This window comes from Chelonus insularis, unplaced genomic scaffold (assembly GCF_013357705.1).
Source record: "Chelonus insularis isolate UGA/USDA-ARS -01 unplaced genomic scaffold, ASM1335770v1 contig_139_pilon, whole genome shotgun sequence".
Lineage (NCBI taxonomy): Eukaryota > Metazoa > Arthropoda > Insecta > Hymenoptera > Braconidae > Chelonus > Chelonus insularis.
In genome coordinates this window covers 802,350-820,211 of record NW_023276379.1, presented here as the reverse complement: position 1 = coordinate 820,211, position 17,862 = coordinate 802,350, and the positions used below count along the sequence as shown (strand labels likewise).

Genomic DNA, 17,862 nt, shown 5'->3' with positions numbered 1-17,862 from the left:
TTTACCTGTATATAACCTTGAAGTTATGATGTAAATAATTGAGTAATTTATAGATACGGCAAAGCTGAATTTTTATAATAAGTTTTCAATTCGTAAATAATTCTTTAATGTGATTTAACAAGTGAAAAGTGATTTACAACTTTCAATGAGTGTTGTCTTCATAAAAATTTTACCTGTTTTTGACTTCTCCAAATATCCTCATGGATTATGCCGGTACAAACACGTGCATGGATTTACCACATACCATTCAAGTTGAAATGACCACGTGTTAACGTTCAGTGAAAATACGCCTTTATGAATCTTCTTGTTGTAATGAGAATGTGAAACTCGTGCTCTCGACATAACCTCGCTTCTTCAAAACTACTAAGATCACAATTACTTGTTCGGACAGAAAATATTTGAATATTACTCTATGACAAGTGACAATACCTCTGAAATGTTGGTGCAATTATTACCAGAGAAGTAAATTTTACTTTTTCAAATTACCTGCAAGACTATTTTTTTCTATAATATTTCTAGAAAAACATTGACCTTATATTAATGAATGTTTTTGAAAAATTTTCGTTAAAGTTTACATAAAATTGAACATTATTAATAATGATTAGTAATATAAGATTAATTGCAAAGTGTTGGAATACATCGAATCACCTGCGTGCATGTACTCCACTGACTATTGCACACATACAGAAATATAGTGAAGGATTTAATAGACAACCAATAAAAATAAATCATGAAGAGGAAATTTTGGAGCACGTTCAGGAAGCTGAAGGTCCCCATGATTATCTTGACGTAATGAAACCATTGAAGAGGAAACCTTTAACTGTAAGGCCAAAAAGAAAACAAAAAGAAAAAATCAAAAAAGAAAAACTAATAGTTAAAGAAAACGATCTTCGACTGAAAAATGATGGAAAACTGAACTTTACTGAGCTCAAGGAAAACGATCCGATATTAGCGTAAGACAAATTTTTATTTTAAAATGTAATATTTTAAGGTATTGTTGATTTATTTTCATTAATAATTGTTACAGAAATTTGATGTTGTCAGTGAGATCAAAAAAAACTCGTGATAAGAACAGCAGAATTATTCTGGAAGGTTTTCGACTTATTGCAGACGCTATTGATGCAGGTTTACAGCCAGAGATAATTGTATTTAGTAGGATTGAAGATGCAATGTCGTTACCATTACCGGAGCGTGGTATCAAATTTTTCAAGACACCTTATAGAGTAATACAGACTTGGTCGACATTAACTACATCTCCAGGACTCATGGGTATGAACATGTTCACTATTGGGTATTGTTGTTTATATCAAGTTATTCATAAATTATTAAAAATATGTATTTGTAGGCTTTTTCAAAATGCCAGATCCAGAATCACGACAACCACCACCTGACGCTTTGCCTCTCACAATTATTTGTGATAATGTTCGTGATCCAGGAAACATGGGCTCAATTCTTAGAGCTTGCGCAGCAGTAGGATGTAAAAGATTGATAACCATAAAAGGTGCGAAAATATTTATTCTTATTTTATTTAAAATTAATATAAAATAATTATAAATCCAACTAAAGAAAGATTGTATTTATCACAGGTTGTGTGGATATTTGGGATTCAAAAGTACTCAAAACTGCAGCGGGTGCACATTTTCGAATGTCAATTTCTCCTTCGAAAATGTGGGATGAAGTAATTGGCGAATTGATCGATCCATTTGCGAGCTATTTTATAGCAGACAATAGTGTATTGACTAAATTCCCCAAAGAAGATGAATCCAAAATTATGCATCAATCAGAGGAAAAAGAAAAAGCAGTTAAAACTCATGCTGATTTACCTGAAAAATCTGTTCAAGAAGCTCGTAAAGATTTTGATGAAGAAATTAATCAAGAATCTGATTCAGAAGACGATGAAGAGTTTGATGTCGAAAAAATTGATGCCGAGACAAATGCTGAAGGAAATTCTGGTGATCCAGTTGAAGCAGAGAAAGTCCTAGAAAAAACTTTAGAAAATGAAAGTCCAAAAATAACAAAAACCGCGACACAGCGTCTACAGGAAGCTAAATTACTTCAAAGGCTTACTAAATTTATTCCTATTGTGCCCTATTATGGAGCAGATTATACATCTGAGGAAACTGTTCTCATTGTTGGAGGTGAAACAGAAGGAATTAGTTTTGAAGCTTTAGACTTAGTTCACAAAAAACTTGGTATTCGTGTTAATATACCAATGACTAATGGTGTTGAAAGTTTAAACACTAGCATGGCGTTAGGTATAATTGCATTTGAAGTAAGAAGGCAGCATGCTACTAAACGAGCACAAGAAACGAAAAAAGTACAGAAATAATTTTAAAAAAAAACTTTTTTTTCAAGAAATATCATTTATTGTTGACTATAACAATATTCATGTCATTATCATCTTCTGTTGAATTAAACTGTTTGTAATAATTGGCCCTAGTTCAAAAATCTTTATTATTAGCTTCCAAGTAGGAAGTTATTGTTTATTAAGAAAATCAGTATCGACCACTTTTATAAATAGATTAAGTTTTTTTTATTCGACATGTAAATGAAATTCATTGTAAAAATATTTTGGATTTGTGTTGAATATAAAATTTTAGCATATTTCTTAACAAGATACATGTCAACATCTATAAGTCTTTTTATAATACTTAAACTATGTAAATATTTCATATTTAGTGATAGTTTTATGTAATAATTATATTCTTTTTGTAATAAATGATTTTTAATTTTTTGTTTGAAAATAATATTCCTTTCTTTAATATTATATAGATAAAAATGTACTTTTTTAAATATTTCAGGAATTTGAGCAAAATTTCTCATTACGAAACTCCATAAAAATACTAAGCAATCCAAAAAAGTCTATGAGATATAAAAATTAAACTTCATTCTCATATTTAAAACTTTGTTATCAAGGTAAACGAGTGTAGGAATTTTAGCTTACACCTGTCTACAAAAAGGTAAAAAACATAATTAGAGCTGTCATTCTGTTAACGTGAGAAGTATGCATTTAACAAGTGGCACCCCTATCCTAAGTGAACATGACACGTGTGACAAGAGTAAAAAATTCAAGTGGAGGGTGAAGTACACGGTAGCAGGTTGAGGTCTTGGTTCACGTGGCACGTGTATTATTGTTGCGCTTATTAAGAGTGAGAAATAACTCAAAGATTTATCTATGCCAACGAGAAGTAACCAAACCAATCCGCAATTAAAAATATTAATACCGATTATATCATAACCTATTAATCAATGGATTATCGTATCATTTCAGTTTAGCCAACACTTGGCAACATTGCGAATCGTCTGTTATCGCGGATTTTCAGGATTTGCAACTTTACAGCTCTTAGTCTGTCTCTGTCTTCTTCACCCTTGAAATAAAAGCGTGTGTATTCGGATACAATTACTTGATATACACAGTTTTTTCCTATGTAAAAAGACACACATACACACACATCGTGACTTGGGGAGAAGATGCGCGCGCATTATTTTGTGCAGCAGGCTTTCGTGATCTGCTGATACCCTCTGCTGCTGTGGTTGCTGCCGGTGCTGCTGTGTTAGCTCGAAGTCGCTCTGAACCGGTCAATACTCTGAGCAACGCAGTGGTGACGATGACAACGACGGTCTGAGAGAGGGAGAAAAGAAGTAGAAAGGGCCGTATGAATGAGAAAGACGTAAGGAATATAGTATAGGATCGAGAGAGTGCGAGCGGACATCGTGGCTACTCACAAAGCAAGCGGTATTATACGTGAACGAAGCGCACCCAGCAGCGTGAATCTCTCTTCAGTAGTAGACTTGGCGTTCTCTGAATATAAAGCGTATTATACGCAACGCGCGTTGGTGTCTCCTCCGCGGAGAGTAGCACCGCGGCTACAACCACATCACGACATAGGATTCTAGTGCACGTAATCAGGCGTGCACTTGACATAACGTAAATGTTTTCATCAATTTGCGTGTGACCACATTGAGAGAAGATAAATATTACATGTAATTTCTAATACTAGCAAGCTACTGATCATCCTCAACAGAACAAAATTCTTGAAATTCTTGCAAGATATTCAAGACATGCTTTTATTTCAGGACATTCATTATTATTATTATTAAAACACATCGAAAGATGGAAATGAATCGCGAGACTTGAGTGACTGTGACATAAGTGTTGTGTGTCGGCATCAATAAGATTACGATTTTTTGGAGCAAAGAAAAGGTTGAGAAGAAGGGCGTGACGTTTTTGGTGAAAAGTTTTGAATAAGAAGAGTTAAGTGCTATCAAGTACAACCTTGGAATTTTCATTCAGCACAGTACTACCAAACTTCCATGTGAATGTGTGTTAAATCTCAGGCTTTCTGTCAGATGCATAACACTGTGCTGTACACATCATGTGCATCGTCTGACGACTGCTAAGCTAATATCTTATCGCATATTTTTACTACTAACAAATCATGGGTTCTTACGTGTTTCTTCTCCTTCTTGTTTTGGGTAAGTACCTACTTTATAATCATTTATCATGTTATAAACATAAGAAGTTTACTCAACAGATCTGATAAAATTTGATGAAATCTTAATGCATTACTAATAGATGTTGAAAGTTTAGGTTATTACTTTTTCTTCTCATAAACTACCGTTGCAAATAAATTGGTTTTATTATTGAGAGATACTTTAGTGTGAGTGGAGATTTGATTTTCAAAATTAATAGTAAATCTGTCAATGTTTATTTTATTTAATAATTTCATTCGATTATTGTTCAAGTTCACCAGCAATAATGAAGAGAAAATAATAATCATACTCATTGATTTATTTTTTATTTCTCTTTTCGATTATCTTTCCTCATTTGGTCTTTTCTCACTTCTTTCTTGTGTAATTACCTGAGCCTCTTACCATTAACGGGTATATCTTAGCAGCTTAGATCTCTCTGATTCTTCTCTGCAGTCAAGTCTTTATAGTCGGCAGTTATAATACTTAATTTATTTTCATCTACAATTATTTCCAATTTCCGATTGGAATGTCTGTTACATAGATTCTTTCATTTCAATATTTATAGAGAGATTTCTGTTAAAAGTAATCTTGGCGTTGTCATTTAAATTTAAAATTAAAATGAGGAAAGTTGTGAAACCAACTTCGAATAATTTTCTTATTTTATACAAAAATATTTATAAATAAAATCTATATTTGCTTTTCATTAAAAATAAAAAAACTGAAATTAATCTACTGAGATTTATTCCTGAGACTTGGTGAATATAATCAATAATTATAATTATCGATATTCTACAAATGGAGAATTTTTATAATATCTAAAAAATTTATCTCCATTATTATTCATATAATTCTTTTCAACTAATCACTATATTAAAATCGTAAATCGACAGCTTTTATAAGGTACTTTAGATTATAAATTTTATTAACAATTCAACATGGAGTTGTTAACATCAGGTCACACAAACTATTTGAGATTTGGAATATAAATAATTAACTAACTAATATTATAAAATGGTTCATTCGTGTCTTTTACTATCATTCTAAAATAGTAAAGCACGTACAAAAAAAAAGAAAAAAAAATAGATTAAAAATAAACTTTATTGTCTATTCTGTATTGGCCCTTCTAGTAAATGAACATTTTTCAGTAAAATCGATTTCCTCTTTGAAATTGCTTTAGATTGATGGAATTTAGTATCCAACTAACCTCCATATAAATTTATTTAATCTAATTTTCTGCATTTCCATGAATTGCCTATATAAATTATTTTTGACCTCAAATTTCTCATTTTTAAAATATAATAAAAAATTTGATAACAAAGTAAATATTCTAATATACAATGTCAATTAAATAAGCTAATATCAGGAAATAATTAATAGAAGCTAATCATTGAATTAAATTAATAATCTAGTATAATTTGAGTATATGTTATATGTTTAGTGTTCCGTATCCAAATCAATATTTAACATTTGTACAAAAATATTTATCATAATCATAATAATTTAGATCATTAATTCAGTCATCAGTAATTTCTAAACGTACATAAATGTTTGAATCAATAATTCTCGTACAAAGCGTGCTTATAATAGGGTTATGGTACTTTGGTTTGATCTCCAATTTGTCACGTCCTCACGTGGTATACTAACATTAGTCCGTGTAGAACCTGAAACAAGCCATGACACAAAACTCAGAAGGTATTACAAGATGTATGACAGATATTTAATCCATTCCGGAGTGGAATCACATCATAACATCTACAACCACGGAAAAGCAATAAAATAAAAATACATACCTTAAATCTTTCAGTCGTCAAAATGATAATTATATAAATCCATGCATAAACCTCATATACAAGTACTCAAAGACATTTTCTCGAGGGCAGTATAGTTATAGTAAACTTTTTAGTTGTCAAGAAGTTTTCTCCTTTTTCTTCTTATGTTTGAACGGATGCGGCAGCTCGAGCTGTTAAACTTTGCCTCTTTTTCTTTCCCATCTCACAACTATCTCTTTATTTCTTTTTTTTATTAAGAAAGCGGATGTGATGATTTTAGAAAATCCACCACCATTTCGTGCTTCTTATCCAGATAGTATATATCCTGAAAGTTGGAGGGCTCTCTTTTTCTATACAACATACACGTAAATCTATAACTATATACATTGATGTTGGTAAAAAAATGAAAGGATATATCTTCGTAACTCATTTTTGTACTTAATACTTTCCTCTTCGTGTAACGGAGTGATGAATGTGCAAAGAAAGATAGAAAAATAATACGTAAAGTAACAGGAAGGAAACAAAACCTCGTAACATATATTTTACTTCTTTGTATACTTGAAAATCTTGGATATTCATTGTTTAAAGCTGTCGGGTCTTTATATTCATACATCAAACTTTTCTTTTGATTGAAACCTTCATAACTGTACATTACTTGAATACACAAATCTTCTTCACACCAAAAATTCACGAATAATTTTTATTCTAAACACTTTAGTATGTAAACAATATATATATTTATATATTTCAGTAAATGTTGTAAACTTTGATCTATTAACGTTCATCATTTTATAGGTTATTTCTAGGTTATGTGAAACTTTCAGCTGATCGTTGGTATATCAATAGTTACCAGTGATATTTATATTAATTGTGACCTCACAAAAAGTAAATTCTCATTATACATTCATTCAGCATCATGATAAAATTTTCGTTGACGATATATAATAAATAATCACTATTATCACACCACAATAGTATAATAATGGACTTAAGAATGAATTATTTATGATCAAAAAATTAATTTATTATTCATGAACTTTGGTGAAATTTTATCAAAAGTTTGCAGTTATTAAACAGTTATTTTTTTCGAGTAAACTTTTAAAGATACAGTTGGAGTTTAATATCAAACTATCTCACATTGGCAAAGGTTATTTAGAACGTATGCAAAACGATCGTCATGAAAAATTTATATTGGTTTTTCTCTACTAACGATCTTTGAGTCCAAGTACTTAATATTCATGGAAAGTAACAAATCGATACCTGAGTGCAACATACCAACAAGCAGATGGACCGAAGAACCAATTGCATACATAAAGTGTTTCGGATCAGCTTATAAGGGTTCTAATGTATTGCTAAACTTGGTGTTTTATTTGAAAGTAGAACATTGATCAAAAATTTTTAGAATATATTCGTTTGAAATTTAAATAATGGGTCATTTAATTTTGAAAAAACAGCAAAGAGAATGATGGAGTAGAAATAAAGTTATTTTTAATGATTGATATTTAAAATTAGTGAGCAATCAAAGACTTCATTGTATTGTTTTTTTTCTTTTTAATAATCATTTTTCATTAAATTTATTATATAGAATTTTTATTTGCTGTCTATAAAAGTGTCATTTCATTTAGATCAATCCGATTCGTAGTTTTAATAATATTGTGTACGATAATTACAATCACAATAACTTTAAATTGATGATTAGTGAAAGTTATATAATTAGAACTTTAATTACATGAAACAATTGAACTTAAGAGTGGTAGCTTCGGTGTTAACTCATGTATACTTCGTTCCACTTTAATTCAAGTGGAATTTGAAAAGACGAAAATTCGAATATTGCATTAAATTGTAAGATGATTATAAAAGTTCAACATTTATTTAGCAGTGTAATTTATGCAAAATTCTAGTACCATATCCTTACACGTGAATCTTCATGTATAAAACTGTGTTTAATAGTAAAAAAAATTATGCTATACTATGTGATTCAGAGACTTATTATGTTCGTTCTTCAAAACGTATAAATAATAAAATTCAAGAGCATGAATAATTTAATATAACATTTGCATGATTTATTTGATATTTAGATGAAATGTTTACTTCCGTCGTATGGTTTAATATTGGATTTAATTAACTAATGGAATTAATAAGATTTTTTATAAAATTTATTTTGATAGATATTTGTAAAAGTGAAATATATTGCATTTAAAATGAAGAGTAGATACTTTTGGAATCAGAATAAAATCTTCTGCATGAGTAAATATTATAATATAGAGGAATGAATACATTGTGATACTTGAGCATTATATGGTAAAATTGGAGGGACCAATATAATAGAAAAAAATGAATTTTTTTTGCAAATAATGTGTTTATGCAGTTTTATATACAATCAGAAGTATATTTCACATTTTATATAGATTTTCCAATCATTATAAAATCATTTATAAAATGATTGAAGAAATATAATCACGTGTTCTTTTTTGCTTTATATAATAATATAAATATAATCTAAAATTGAATACTTTACAATACTTGAACAACATATGGCAAAATTGAAGTGTCCACTTTGAGAGGCAACACTCAATTCTTCTCTGTGAATAATGCTTTCACATCTCTATACAATGTAGTATATACACAACAGTAGAAGTACTCCAAAATATTATGATACTCGATATTTTTTTCTATCTCTTCCAAATTAAAAATTATGCTTTATTGTGTGTTACAAAGAAATTTTACTATGAGATTTGGGCTACAAAAGCTTGGAATCCATCTACAAAGATGAGAAATTTCAAATTTAATTTTACAACTCCTCCAATACAGAACTACAGTGTAGTTTCTGACTCTAGACTCTCTGTAAAACTAAAATCACTAAGTAAAATTATCTTCATAACATCATATAAATGAATGTTTAGACATTTTTCTAAACTTTAGCCTTCTAGCTAAAGATCAATAAACTGTTCGAATGGCAATGGTACCCTAATCTTCTCATTTATGATGTTTTATTACACCAAGTACACCAGGTATAGGCTCTATCTTTTAAGTTAAGATACTTGCTATAAGAGTTGTATTAAGATGTCCCAGGTACTAAGTCATAGGTACTTGAAGAATTAATGATAGCCCATATTTGATCCATTTGAGGCCATAAATTTTTATTAAAATCTCTTTTCCATTATACTTTCGAATAATAATAGATATTTCTTTCGACATACTTTTTTTGGATTCCAAGATCACTTAAAAAATCTAAAAATTATTCTGAAATAATACAAAGAATAGCAACAATGGTCAGTTCAAAAAGGCGTTGCAACTTCAGACAGATGAATGTTGTATTTCTTTTTGTGTCTCCACAATCTCGGGGTTACAGATCGAGAGGTCGAGGTAACACATTTTTTACGGAATCAGAAATCCACATGAATCCATATGTGTGTTGGTTGGTACGTTTGTGAGAAAAGTTGAATCTACATATCGTGGATTGGCTACCAGTTCATATGTACATGTCTGTATGTGCAAATATATAGATAGAAACATGCGCCAAAACTATTCGCATGTATTCGGAGTAGATTAACGAATTTATTGTTCGGTTAATTCCCCATCTGGCTTTCTGTCTGATTCAACGTATTATTTTACATGACATTAATTAATTGTATTCCTGTACTATTTTGGTTTTTTATTCGTTTCCAAAACCAATATAAACCAATGCCATAAATTGTAGGTGATGGAAAATGAAGCTATTTAGTCATTTATCCTGATTATTGTCCAAATTATATTAATTTATATTAATCCAAATATATTTTCATTCTTCTTCAACTTTAATATTTTGTTTCCCGTACTAAATAATATTAGTCTTATTGAAGTTTTTCTTTGTCTCAAAAAAGCAAAAAAAAAAAAAAAATTATGAAAGACACAAAGTATTTCCCTCGGCTCTATTTTCTTTTTCCTAGATTCTCATTCAGTTAATTCTTTATAAGTCAATGAAACGTAATGTATCCATTGTACGAAGGTACTACACAAAGTCCATGGTTTTACAGCGGAAAAGAGAATGAAAAAGGCTCAAGATGGTTCATAGTTGGCCAGATGGCTGATACAGAAGGGAAAATATCTTCAATAAGTCCCCTCAAGTTTTGTCTATTATGTTTCAGTGTCGACGAATCATGTTATACTAACCCCAATGTTATACATATCATACAAGTCAAATATACAAAGAAACTTTTTTGAATTATTACCATGAAGATCGATTAACTTTTAGTATTAAAATCGTTTGTATAGGTTATGAATAATTGAACTCTACATCTGAGTCAGTCCTATAATAAACTCCAAATATGTTTATTCACATTATTTGCCTTTGTGGTTATCACAAAGTTGATTGGTCGTATTTATTGTTAGTCAGATTATTTAATATTAATTGTTATTAGTATTAATATCATTATTATTAGTGATCAAGTCATTTGGTTTATCTTAATTGGACCATGTAACATATTCAACTATCCAGTGTTTATTACATATCATAAATTCTAGCTCATTTTCGGTAAATTCTCTGTAGTACACAATTTGTTTCACTCTTTTTATAATAGGGTTATTAATATTAGATATTATTAACAAATCATACATTACAATTTTTGCTTCATTGCTGAGGTGTGTAATTTTAAATGAATTAAAAGTGTGAGAGAAGAATCTGATTTCTCAAGAATAGAGGTAAAATGAAGTGGTCTTGAATGGTTGTAATTCTTCAAATTGTTAAATTTGTGGTCTTTTATTTTATTAGTGTTAGTATATTGGGAGTTGGAGACCCGGATAATCAATATAGTCTGATGCTTCATCCTGATCACTGGAGGTTCAAAAAGTATGTAATAGCATCACAATGAATTGTCGTAATTATTTATTGATAAATAATGTAGAATATTGCAGACAATAATAATTTACCATAAATTCATCAATGATGTAAAAAGTAAAATCTCAATTTTGTATATTTATTTATTCAATTATTGCTACTAATATTATATATTTTAACTGACATTTTTTATTAATTTATTTAAATTCATAAAATAAATATATTCTTTTAATTGGCTCGAAAATATCAATAAAAAAACTACAAGGTGAAAAAAATCTGATAAGTTGATAGTTGGATCATGCTACCAATTGCATTTGCATTTAATGATGCCTTAGCTGTCTAGTGATACTTATTATTCGTGCTAAAATTTGATGCTGACTAGCAACACGAACATGGTTGACTACCAAAGCGTTCATCCTCATCAATTTATTTTTCATTTTTATTTTTTTCTTACTTAGGAAATTTTTTTTTCCCATTTCTATCAATTTACATTTAATAAGATCAAAGTTCTTTTAATAGAGATATTAAAATAAAAATAATACAATACATTAAAAACTATAAAATGAAGTTTTTATATAAATTAAATTATGCATTTTACGTAACGATTTACATTCAGTTACAAACAATTTCCTATGTTCTTTTTCATAGACGTTGATTTGATAATAATAATGATAATAAGGCTTTAGGATTTTGAATCTATTATTATATTTATTTGTTGATTTTGTTTTTATTGGATAAAACATTTTGCAAAAATCATTATCCAACATTGTGAAAATTCTAGTATTTCGACTATAAAAATTGGAATGTACACTTTTTGGGTTTTCAATCGTTATGAATCAAAATAGATAAATCGTCAATATCGTTGATAACAGAAGAACAATGTTATCAAAATATGATTCATAAAAATTCAACCTTTTTTTTTAAAAATTTGAGTATTTATGAATATTGAAAAAAATATATTTTTTTATTCTATTTATTGTTGAAAATGAAATCGATTGAATAAAATAATAATGCGAAGGATAAGGTCAGTGGTAGTTTGATAATAAATTTAGTCAACTTTATTGATTATTAATGAATGCTCCAAAAAACTCATCAAATGAATATTTATTCAAATGACCCAGTTTCTAAATATTTCATAGAATAATTCAAAAACTTTATTTATTAAATTTTCAAAAAACACTGTTTTGATTTTTATGCCAGTGATTCATCAATGTCTGTTACGGGAATATTTTTATTAATAATTTAGAATACATTTTGTTTATTTTAATTCACACTATAATGTGATATTTAATTGTGATTGAAAGGAAAAGTTCCTACTGACTTTAATATCTTGTAAGTGGATTAATGTGGGCTATGCAAACAGATGTTCCACATTTTTTGCTTATTTTTCGTTTAAAGTTTGAAAGTAAATAAATGTTGAAGGTTACAATGTGGAATAGAAAAATAGATTATGACGAGAAGTGAATTAAACAGAGTATCTTTACTAACTTATGTAATGTGTAGACGAGTAAACTAAACTATAATTTTATTTGAATACATCAATATTTACTAATATGAGATGGAATGAATTATGTTTCATGTCACAGCTAAAATACTATTCTGAGGGTAAATAAAACAACCTACACTGTGTTTAGAATTCATTAATTTTAGCAAACTTGAGATTTGATATCACTTTGAATTTATTTAGTTAATTGAAACTACACTTTCATCATCAAGTTGTCATCATACATTTTGAGAGATTATTTTTGAAAATAAGTTAAAGAAAAAATTTTTTTTAAAAGTAATAGGAATTCGATAGATTATTTATTACTTGATACGTAATGACAAAGGAAAAAGGACAAGATTATAATGAAAAAATGAGAATGAAAAAACTCCATTTTTTGGGGAAGCCACTAAAGTTTTTTTTAAAATTTCAAACACATGCTGTGGTCATTTTACCTTCACAATAGCAGCTGATAAATGTTTGTGGGCAAGAATGACTTAATGCTGCTTTATAAAAAATATAATAGTCTTCTCAGCAAGAGTTTGGAAGCTTAAAAAAAATTAGGGTGACTCTTCTAGAACTTAGCTTTTACACATTTACCTTCTCTTTTTGAAGAGTCCAGTTAACAAAAGATTTAAATGGTCCACTAATATTGTCATTTATCGGTTGTCACTGAGCTCAAAAATACCTACAGTCTTTAAGGGTTTCGTGATTTTTACAAAACAAATGAGATGTGACCTTCTAGTTAAGCATATTTTTAAAAAGTTTCATTAATTCAAGACCGTTGGTGAATTTAGATTTTTTAATAATTACATCACAATTAAAAAAATATCCATTGAGTATAAATGGTTCAAATATTAATTAAAAATGGTGTTATAAATTTAATCATATAATGATTAAATTTATCATGTTAATAAAAATAATTTGATACCAGATATTGTAACTAAGCTCTGTGTAGCTACTGCATAATTACATCAATCCCAGCTATTCTTTATGATGATCATGTAATAGATTTAAATCCAATGGAATTGTAATATAATATGTTGATAATAATCAATCTATACTTACAATCAATGAAAGAGAATAAATATAACATAAATAATATTTTTAATTATTATTTATGTAGCTGAAGGTACACCAATTTACTGAATATTTATACAATATCAAAAAAATTATTATATTAATAATTGAAAAGGAATTAATTTATTAATTGGTTTAATTAAAATATAATGGGTAAATATTTCGTGTTGTTTTAGTTTGTAAGAGTCTCTTTAAAAATGAAGTTGATAAAAATAGATATTTTTGATAGGAATTATATTAAAAAAACCTTCCAAATCATACTGAAATTGTTTATATTTTTTTATTTAAAATCTAAATTTCTTTTTTTTAACCCTCATATGTTAACTTTTTATTTTTCCTCAAACTAAAAAATGAATAAAAACTCCAGTTTCAGTATGTATCTAGAGCATTTTAGGTGAGATCAATAAAATCGCTTTCGTGCTTTTATATTTGTATCTACGCATTGTAATATAGATTGAAATGTGCTTAATATTATACATTAGTTGTATCAGATGTATCCTTTACTCAGTATACATATTTAACTACCAACATTAACTGATTATTAAATGTTCATTGAGTTTATTCATTATAAATAAAAAGATTAAAAATATTCATTGATAATTCTAGTAGTAATGATTAATAACAATTTTTGTTCATCCTATAGTATATCCGGTAAGGGGTTAATGAATCGATAAATGTAATAAGTAGAGTTTTTATTAGAAAAAAATAAAAACTCCTTTTATTGATAATGCTTCCCTTCTATTCTATTTCCCTGGAGTTTTAATCATCTATAGTAATGATATTAAATTGTGCTAGTAGGTTTGCTTTCCGGATAATTCATTTATAGATTGATTGGACCAACAAGTTGGAGAATTGGCATTCAATCTCTAATTTGCTTTTTTTTTTTATTTTTCAAATAAATTACATTATTTTCTTGTTATCGTTATAATAATTTGTTTTATACTTGAATTTTAAATTAATTTAAAATTTACTGTCAAGAAGTTTTTATTTAGATATTAGATGATAATTTGAACCATTTGTAAACGTCAAAAGTTCATCAATGAGTCTGTTTGAAATTATCAAGACCACTAGTAGAAAAGTTTGATTATTAATAGCTCTGCCTTTCAAGTATTTATGCCAGTATTTTCTCTGAATTATGATTATAATTCTGGTGAAGAGGAAATCCACCAGAGTTTATTGCAAATATTGGCAATTGTAATAATTACATTATTGTCTTCAGAATGAATCAGATGGTTTAGATTTTAAATTTGATTAAAACTTAGTAATTAAATATGAATAATTCTTGAAAATTTGAATCAATTTTCTATACATATCTAAATTTTATTTCAATGAAAATAGAAAATACATTTATATAAAATTGACAAATATATTTATATGTTGATATAAATACTGTAAAGTGAAGAATAACTGTCTATATATAGGAGCAAGTTACTTTAACGATATCGTTTGTTGATAGCATTAATAAAAATAGTTTGGGTCAAGAAGAGTAATTAATTCAGTGTCTCATATCAATTATTTTTATTTCACTTTAAAGGAAGATAAAACCTTAAACTATATTTCCTCTTTTGTCATAGACCATTATTGGATACTTTATCAGCAAATGTAATGAACACCAACTATAAATAAGCAGATAAAAAACGAAATAACTCTTAATTAGGCGAGAAAATTTTACAGAATATCAGTTGAATATTATTTTTATTTTATCATAAAATTTCCTAATTTCATTCATGATTTTATATCTCTTTATTGTGTCAGCTATCATTTGAAAAGTGATAATAACTATTCAAAGTTAAAATTTTATTGTTACGAGTTATTTTTAATGGGTCAATAAAAACTTCATTTTACTCTTCATATCTATTGTTATAGATAATCATTATTTTTTGTTTTGAAAAATTTGTTATCAACATGTTAAAATATAAAATGTTTTCAATCATTTAATTATTCTTTTATATTAGATTTAATTTGTTAAGGAATTTTATTTCCAAAATTAAATTATAAATATTTACCCAACAACCACAGAACAATTTTTACTTTAAAAATAAGGCGTGACTCTTTTAGGAAAGATATGGTGAAGCATAATTTTGCAGAAAGAAAAGGGGAAATAAGGCTAAAAAAATTCAGTTGAGTACAAAAAATTTACGAGGCTTGAAGAATTTTTCCAACAAAATATTTCGCTGACTAGGAATAACAGCAGAAAAGAATTTCGTGTTATCACGATAAGTCATAAAGATACATATAATTATACTCCTGAGATCAATTGTAAAATGGAAACAAAACGAGACAGATTAACATCTATGTCTAGAATGGAAGGTGCTAATGATAAACGTGTGAGAGACAAAACCGTTAAATAATATGAGAGTAATTCATGACTACCGGAATTATGATCTAGAAGAAACATCATGTGTTGTGAGCTTTCAACAGTACCATTTTATACTATATCACATATATACATATGACAAAGTGCTGAATAACTTTAATCATAGAACAGAAATACAGATAAATAACAGAAAATAATAGTATACTAACAGAATATGGTTTACTTGACTATTAAAGATATAATTTAATTTATCTGCAATATAGAAAATTACTTTTATTGCTGTAAGACTTTATTTCCTTTTTATCCTTGAATATTTTTTAATTTCATTCCAGTTTTGTTTTAGAGTTTTTGCTATGAATTGCACACTGGTCTGAAAGACATTGTAATTCTCAGTTGGAACAAGTTTTTAATTAAGTTTATTTTTAATTACATTAAACTCTTTTACAATTTACGTTGAATCGTTAATGAACATTTTCTTTGAGGTATGGATTACGGTCAGTGGGTTATTATGGGCATTAGATAATTGTAGAAAATAGTTTGGGTGAGATAACAGATAGTAGAAGGTATTGAAGTATAAAATAATTGATTGCTTATTACTTATAAAAACATTAGAGATCGTAAAGCTACTAGTTTTTATGATTTCAAAGCTTTTTTGGCGTTAGGTGCTTAACAAAATTGAATGAACAACCATTTTGTCTGGAGGTTTGGGTATAAAACATGGTAAATAGCAAGTAATTTAGATGATAATGTTGATGGTGTAATTGTATCGATTTTTTGTTGTTCAAAAATAAAATATTATTACCAAGTGTTCAATAATCCTCGAACAATATTTAAAATACAAAATGATTTTATTTTTTAAATCAATTAGTTTTTTTTTTAAACAAATTAACATCAAACTTCAAGATATAATGTTTATTAATTCATCTAATTTTTTTTTTATTATTATCAATGGGATTTGCTCTGCTTTTCTAAATGTAGATAATTTTTTAAAATTACTTTTATATGACTTCATTATGGTTTAATGGAATTTTTTTAGTAACATTAATTCATCTTTTCTAGACTACATTCAATGACATTTTTTTTTCTATTATACAACCGTACCCATAGAGCAAACTGCTGGAAAGGTTTCGTCTGGAATATATACTGGTTGGTATAAATCAGAGAGAAACGGCAAACAAAAAAGAAAAATAAGTCGCAGAGTTTACTAACCTTTGGGTAATATTTTAGTATTAAGCCAGATATCGTTGCGGACGTTTAAGAGATTTTAAATTGTCGAAAAGGTATATTTTATTCAACTTGAATGCTATTAATCACACTATATTATTAATCATTAGTCACTTTTAGTGATTAACAAGTAATAGCCAATAAAAAATGATTCGCTCTTATTAAATTTGAAATTGTTTTTATGTATTTTTCTTAAAATACGTTTTCTAAATGTATAAAAATGGAATTTCATGCTATTGAATACATCACGAGAGACTGTCAGTTACTTTTCATAGCATTGTAAATGTCAGATTTAAGCAAGATTTGCTCGAAATATCTGTGATTGATATAAAAACAGTGTGTTCGAAGATAAAAATTGATTCATAACATCTAGTAAGATCAAAATGTTTTTTTTTTATTTTTTAAATCGAAATTATTTTCTGTTTCTGCACCTTGTTGATAAAATTCTTAACAGTTGGAATGCATTTGCTCATCACGAAGGAATCACAGACCAACTATGTAGAATAGATAGAAACTTGATCAATAAACTCATAAGTGGTTAAACAAATATTTAAAACAAAATAGTCCGGATATTTTTAAAAATTCCAGTGAATGTTAGAAAGTTATATATTGATCTTTAGAACTTGCTAACAAAGTTCATATAATAAAAGAACCACATATTTTCACCTATCGTTGATATCAGATTTAACCAGAAGCCAAA

At 27.8% G+C, this 17,862-nt stretch overlaps 2 protein-coding genes across 2 annotated transcripts in view; both read left to right on the top strand.

Annotated features, from left to right (window-relative positions):
• The first annotated feature begins 91 nt into the window (after positions 1–91).
• Positions 92–2,501, top strand: LOC118074744 (rRNA methyltransferase 3, mitochondrial). The gene is made up of 4 exons (XM_035096190.1): positions 92–953; positions 1,028–1,269; positions 1,346–1,501; positions 1,587–2,501. The coding sequence occupies exons 1-4, from the start codon at positions 598–600 to the stop codon at positions 2,327–2,329; spliced, it is 1,497 nt and encodes a 498-aa protein (XP_034952081.1). The 5' UTR covers positions 92–597; the 3' UTR covers positions 2,330–2,501.
• Positions 2,502–3,554: 1,053 nt separating this feature from the next.
• dtn (transmembrane protein 132C dtn) overlaps positions 3,555–17,862 on the top strand; it is a 43,238-nt gene continuing 28,930 nt past the window's right edge. Inside the window, exon 1 of the mRNA XM_035096167.1 lies at positions 3,555–4,476. Coding sequence (XP_034952058.1) covers positions 4,440–4,476 — 37 coding nt within the window. The 5' untranslated portion in view covers positions 3,555–4,439. The remainder of the gene's footprint in view (positions 4,477–17,862) is intronic.

What these genes read in the sequence shown, in the direction of transcription:
- LOC118074744 (XM_035096190.1), top strand. Translation starts at nt 598, where the DNA reads ATGATTAGTAATATAAGATTAATTGCAAAGTGTTGGAATACATCGAAT. An exon ending in GAAAACGATCCGATATTAGC is followed by an intron (nt 954 to 1,027) that starts GTAAGACAAATT and finishes TAATTGTTACAG; the next exon opens with AAATTTGATGTTGTCAGTGA. An exon ending in TACATCTCCAGGACTCATGG is followed by an intron (nt 1,270 to 1,345) that starts GTATGAACATGT and finishes ATGTATTTGTAG; the next exon opens with GCTTTTTCAAAATGCCAGAT.